The 6,685-nt window shown below is 46.3% G+C and overlaps 1 protein-coding gene across 1 annotated transcript; it reads right to left on the bottom strand.

The window, feature by feature from the left end:
* Positions 1-479: 479 nt before the first annotated feature.
* On the bottom strand, positions 480-1,043 carry Grx1t (Glutaredoxin 1, testis-specific). The gene has a single exon (XM_001361638.4). It carries the CDS (start codon positions 914-916, stop codon positions 566-568), a length of 351 nt encoding a protein of 116 aa, XP_001361675.1. The 5' UTR covers positions 917-1,043; the 3' UTR covers positions 480-565.
* Positions 1,044-6,685: the final 5,642 nt, after the last annotated feature.

Raw genomic sequence — 6,685 nt, 5'->3', positions numbered from 1 at the left:
AGATATTTTTCTAAAGACGTGGCTGGATTCTAAGTCAATGCAGTAAATCCATACAAAATTTCTTTGAAATTTACTGTTCTGAGAGTACTGCTCAGAGCCTTGACCTCTGGATGCCGCCTCCTGGGTTGATGCTTTCAATTTTTCATATGCAAATGGGTATTAAAACTCATCCGGGACAACAATGGGGAACGAAATAATGCCCCGACTGCAGGCAGGTGTGCAGCTGCAAAGAAAGCGCAGTCAGCCCGAGTCCGGAGTCCTTCTTTGCCTTTCAGCACTCACTGCATAATTGTCTCCCTGCCCCAGACCACCCCCCCGATTCGTTGTGATCCCTTTCAGGAACAACTTGAGCGCCATATTGAGCAGATAAAAGGCAGTTTTACCCATCTCCCGCCCACCTCCTACCTACCTCATGCCTTGTTGTTCTTTTGTTGTGTACCAAGAAGAGATAGCAAAGGCACTCTTTAAAGGGATACATGCATTTGAAGAGGCGAAAAACTTGGATTATTTATTCCATGAAACGTAATTTAAGTGGTGGAAAAGCAGCTGTATCCTTGAAAGTGGATCACTGGAAGTACTTCTGGAGTATGCCCTGATCGTAGAGGCGCTTTACATCGGTACCGCCTCCCACGAACTTGCCATCGATGAAGCAGCGCGGCACAGTACGTGCCCCCGTCATCTCGCCGAGCACCGCCTGAATCTCGTTGCCGTCGTCGCGCTGGTCCAGCTCGATCACCGTCGCGTTCACATTCAGCTTGCGGAACTGCTCCTTGGCCATGCTGCAGTAGGGGCAATAGCTCTTGCTGAAGATCACCACCTTGTGATTGCTGATCGTCTCGCGCACAAACTCCGCCTGGGGACTGTTCATGTTCACGTACAGAGCAGGGGGCTGCAGTTGACTGACGACTGAACCCATTAATCTAAGAGGATGCCACTTCTGTTGGCACAAACACTGGGCACACAGTCCAAGGAAAATATTGCTAATGAAAAGAGTGTTTGTTGAATTTTGATCTATGATTTGTGACTGAATTTGATTGAAGTTTGCAGGGGTTACTGGGATTCGTTTATATTTTGAGAGTTTCCAAAGGCTACTTTAAATAGGGTTTCTGTTTCAGTTTCAGTTCATTATCCACTGCTTCTCTAGGGAATATCTTCAGAGTTCTCTTCAAAATCGATTAAAAGGTCATTAATTTTTAAGCAAAACCCACAAATAGCAACCCAACTATGCCCCAAATGGCACTGCAGTCGTTTCTGAAGCCGCATTACTGTGGTCTGTCATAAAGCCCATTCCCTCTGCTTTCCACTTCCCTGGCTTATGACACTTTCACGCACTTTCATGCCTCAAAGGCGACCGCAGCAACTGTTGGAATAGAGAACCGCAGAGACCCGTAAACCCTTTTCCGAATTGAGAATCGAGCGATGTTGGGGGCGAGACTCACTAATGAACTGAGGCGTTTATTTATGCAGCAGTTGAGACCTCAACTAATGGGTCGAGGACATCAAAGAAGGGACACCTTCTTCAGGACATCCACAGTCTGGCCAGAGTTTAAATATTAAATAACCCAAAAGCGGAAAGTCACTTCAAGTGCAGGGAGTGGATGGAGATGGAGAACCAACTGCAGACATGTGGAGATGGCAGAGAAATCCTTTTCATTAACGCGACGCTTGTTGCTGACTTCCTGCCAGGAGGACCCCCTGTCTGTGTCTAAGTCTGTGTCTGCGTTTGTGTCTATGTCCGTGTCTGTGTCCATATCTGTGTTCCCCTCTGTGTCTGGCTCCATGTGTGTGTCCGTGTCCGTGTCCTGGTCGTAAGTTTCCGTGTAACAATGTAATTTATTGTGCGCACCTTTGTTTTCAGTCAACACACACTCAACGGCTTCGCTTGGGTAATAAAACAATTTCCCCCCCACAGCCATATGTGCAACGTTGTCGTCCCCAGGACTGCCTTTGGAGTCCGCCTTTGGAGTCGCTCCTAAGTGGATTATCCTTCCTTCAGTTACTCCAAAAAGTTGGGGCACCTCTTTCCACCAACTTCCAGTCGAAAAACGCCAACTCATTATTGTCGTCTTGTCTTGTTCAATGGCCATCTGCTCGCTAACAATTTACACATATGTAAAGCGCCAGTCCTTCGTCTGAAGTCCCCTGAAGTATCCCTGGACTTTTCCCATGCTACAAATAACATTCTCCCATGCTAGAGAAAATCGCTCTTTCTGGCGCCTGCGCCTAAGACTCCTCGCTCTCTGAGAATCGTTGCTGCATCGTAATTGTTTTGGGAAATTTACTTAACAATCATTTTAAATTGTTCGCGGTTTTTCCCAAGGATTAGTACTTAATTTGATTAGGCCCATTCAAGTCGGCAGTTGCTACCCGGCTCTGGTGACGCCTTTTTATTGTTTGGCTTGAATTTTTCAGTTCGTTAGTGGCGGTCGTTAAAGAATTTCATTGAAAGGGGTAACCGACTGTTTACCATAGTACGTCGGCCGACTGGTGGTTATTATACTAGAATATTTACATATACATATGTATATTTTTTCAGACTCACTTCTAATGGAGCTTTGAATGGAAATCATATAACACTTGGCGATACTTCTTTGGTATATTATCCTTGCTTACTTCTTCTAGCTATTCTTCATCTAATTCTCAATGGACGCACTCTCCCTTTCTCTCTAAATCTACTCAACGCATCGACGATTCGTATCAATAACTCAACTCCACGCAGATCGATAGCCCTTGTCCGTTAAGTGGAGCTGTTCGCCTCCAACTGTACCTGTACGCGCCTCACGAACAATGCCTTTGTCTCTGTCCTCCCACTGAGAAGTCGTCGGTCGTTGTCCTCCCAGCTAATTGCCACCAATTTGTCAACGCAATGGCCTAATCCCAATGGCCTGCCCTGTCTCCGTGCCATTCACCCACTGATAAATTAATTTCCAATCATTAACTCAGCTATGCACTGCACTACACAGCACAGCAAAGGGTTATGCGGGATGCGGGGTGTGAGAGATTCCTCAATTGATCGCTGCCCTCTCCGCACCAGCCCCATTTAAATGTCGGTCATTTGTCGGGGGGAGTCCCCTTTCTAATGGCTAATTGGGTTGGGCAGCAAATGGGCCAGAAGCTGACTCTCGCTCTCCCTCATTGTGCGTACTCGTACTTTAAGGCCGTGGCATACTCGAAGGCGTCGCCAATCTTCAGCACAATTTCGTCTTAATTGATTAGCTTAATTTACATTTAATGTTCATAATTTTTTTAATGGCCCAACCCTCTGTTTTTCACCCCCGCTACGCATCTGCAGCCATTCCGTACAGTCTGCCGCCATTTGTAAAACTTTGTTATAAATTTCTTCATTAAATATTTCCATTCATGTGCCTGCCGCATTTTGCTGAGCTCCAGCGAAAGGGTTCTTCCGCCCCACCCAGCGAAAGCGAAATTAAATGAACTGCGTGCGCGGCAATTATTCATGTGGGGATTTCTCGGTTCGCGTTCGCTTTTGCGTTTGCCAGCGAAATGCTCAGCGAGATAAGCTTAGGCGTAGAGTGGCGCCTCCCCAAGTCTCGAGTCGCTTTGCATAGTTGTTGAGATAGTTGAGACTGTGTAAATAGTTGCTCAGGTGAAGCATGAAAATCGTCGAATTCTCTGGGGTAACGAGAGGGTAATTGTTGAGGTACAGTTGCCACAAAGTTTAGTTGGGACGAGACTCGTTGAGTTATGAACATAGCTGGTCATATGGGTTATTGAGGCGGTGCAAAGTGGTTATCCAAATTACGAGCTGGTCATCTCCAATTAATTCCATCTGAGGTGGTATTCCATGTGCATATGGTAGTTCAATTCCTCTCACTACTTATCCATTCCTTCGCTTACCTTAACCTTTTCGTAGCAGTCACACATTCCCATTTTCCTGCCCGAGTCTTGGCATTTTTCCCATTCGCCCAAGCAATTTTAACTTTTTCTCATTCTGTTGTGGACTTTAAAGTGAAACTCAAGTTAATCTCTGACAGAGAGGCCCACCGGCTTGCTGCATTTCAGTCCTCTCCAGTTGCGGCTCAACTCATCAGCCCAATGCACATCCGTCCAATTAATCCGGTGCGTATCTGAAGGAGGAAGAGAGTGACACACATGAGGAAAACGAAGAGGGAAATGGCAAGGGCCAAGAGGAGCCAGATGCACACCTGCGCGCCTACTGTTTTAGCAATTTTCCGCACAAATTCCATAGACAACAACCAGCCACCGCTGTCAGTCTCCAGTCACAGGCTCCGTTCATGCCTCTTACCAAAGAAAAGCCAAGGCCAGACGCGGAGGCAGAGGCGAACGCATGATCAAATGTCACAATCAATTTCAATTTGGCGCTCGAATTGAGCTTCGTTAGCGGCAAAAGCTGCCAAAGAAAACGAGCCCCACTGCTGGCTGACTGAGCCAGAGATAGGAGCCACGCAAAGAAAGAGAGAGGGCGACATCGCATCGAGTGCTTAAGATGCCAAGATGTTGCAGGAGCCAACTCGCCAACTCCGACTCGCCTGGATGCCACTTTTTCTAATCAACTAAGCCAAAAGAGAAGCGCCTGTAATTTAACTAATTTGTGTATGCCCATGTGTCTGTATTCGTGTCTGTGTGTGCAGCCTGTTGCAATTGTCTCACGTTGCAAGTGCAGCAGCTTCCTTGACAACTTGGCTAACCAAATATAAATTGCAAATTGCCTGGTGAATACTTGAGAGGCCGGAGAAATGCAGCCCAGACAAGCGGCATAGTTGGCAGATGGAATGGCTTGAAGAAGATTGTGTGCATCCCATGTGGAGACTGGTTTTCTGCGGGTGCACCCCACCGAATCTTATAATTTTAAAAAGCAGAGTCAACTCTATTCCAAATATTCCGTTTCTCCAGAGAACTCTTCATATCTGGCCCTCCCAATTATGCATTTCGAAGACAGTTTAATCGCCACAGAGGAAGTGGCATAAGAAAAACTGAAAAACTTCCAACGCACTTTTCGCCTGAGATCTTTTGTTCCGCCTCAATAGTGGCACAACACAGTCTTTTGTACTCTGTTTACCAATGTCTAGACGTTGATGGTGACTTGGCTCGAAAGCCTGAGAGACTGAAAGACTGAGAGATTGTGCGTGGGTTGGTTGGTCCTTAAAGGGCATTGTGTAAGTTTTAATGCAAAAATTGTGTGTGGCTGATAAAGTTGAAAGGGAACTGGTTTTGAAAGTGTTTCATACCAACAGTAAAAAGTTCAAGGAACAATGAGAGTTGTACAAGCGGAAAGTTTATAATGAGTTTGTTTTCAAATTCAGATCGGTATTCAAATTTTCTTAAGACTATCGATGATTGTCATTTGGGCCATAACGAGCGCCGCTTTTGGTCACACTAAAACGAAATGGTGGAATCTTCTTAAGCCGCCATTAATAAGTTTTTCTCGCTCGCAAAGGAGTGAAGGGGGAACGGGAGCGGGAACGGGAACGGGAGCGGGAGCAGGAGCAGCAAGATTATAATTACAAGCGGGAAAAAGAGAATAGAAATTTTCTTCAACGGTCAACGATTTGTGGGATAACAGCAGCAAATTAAAAACTTTTGCGTAAAATCCATTTTAACTTTTCAACAACTCATCGCCCTGCTGCAGCGACAGCAGCTGCCATAGGCACCAACAACAACAAAAGAAAAACACAAATATTACTATATATATCGACTAAAGGATACCCGCTTTGAGGAATCCTGTGAAAATAAGCGGCAAATCAATAGAATAGTATGTATAGTTCCCCAAATCCACGAGGATCCGGTCTAGATGCATATGTCCAAAAATACTACATACTTTTCTCTGTGCACTTCTAGAGTATACCCCAAGAACTGAACGACTACCGGGGTACGAAAAAAGCCCAATCTGAGCCTGACAGGCTAACGTTTAATAAAGGCAATGCGAGCTGGGGACTGGAGTTGCAGGAATAGTGGTAGCTGAACATGGAGTTCGAGGTTCGAGCCACAAGGAGCCACAGTCGTAGTCGCTTCTGTATGATGAATAACACGATGACGTTGTCCGCCAGTTAACCAAGTCCGTCGCTCCGGCCAAAGACAAACTTTTCTCAGAGACACGACGCGTATACACGCTCTTGATGCTTGATTAAAGCTGTATGCAACTCCTTTCGCCCGTCCCCCTCCGCCACTCCCACTCGCATTGGCTCCGGCACTCGCACTACCACTCGCACTCCCTCTTGCCTGTCGTCTGAGTGGGAAAGAAAGAATTAAAAGAGGCGTCCGTGGAGGCCGCTGGCATTGCCTGCAACTTCATCTAAATGTTCATTTGTTATGCTGTCGTCGGCCGTGATCATCATCATCGCAGCCATAATCATCATCTGCCATGCCACAGCCCCATCCCATACCATCCCATTCCGTGCCCCCTGGCAGGCAGCCAACAAGTGTCTTCAAACACACTTCTTGCCAGCTGCACAGGCGCCGCCGGCGTTGTCTTCAAGTGGCTTGCATAACCGTGATGAGCATATAGCTGGTCTTGGTAGTTAAGAAAACAAGCTGAACTAGCTAAATTCATCAGTTGCTATATAACGTCGAAGAGTTGGCCAATTTGGGGACCACCTTCCGCCTTAACTTTGAGCCCAGATTCCTGACTTTGGCCACATTTTTGAAGAAAGTACACTAGTTAGCAATAAGCTGTTACCGATCTCCCTTGGGAGTTTAAGTGTTG

The sequence above is a fragment of the Drosophila pseudoobscura genome, chromosome 3 (assembly GCF_009870125.1).
Source record: "Drosophila pseudoobscura strain MV-25-SWS-2005 chromosome 3, UCI_Dpse_MV25, whole genome shotgun sequence".
Lineage (NCBI taxonomy): Eukaryota > Metazoa > Arthropoda > Insecta > Diptera > Drosophilidae > Drosophila > Drosophila pseudoobscura.
This window is presented reverse-complemented; position numbering and strand designations above follow the sequence as displayed.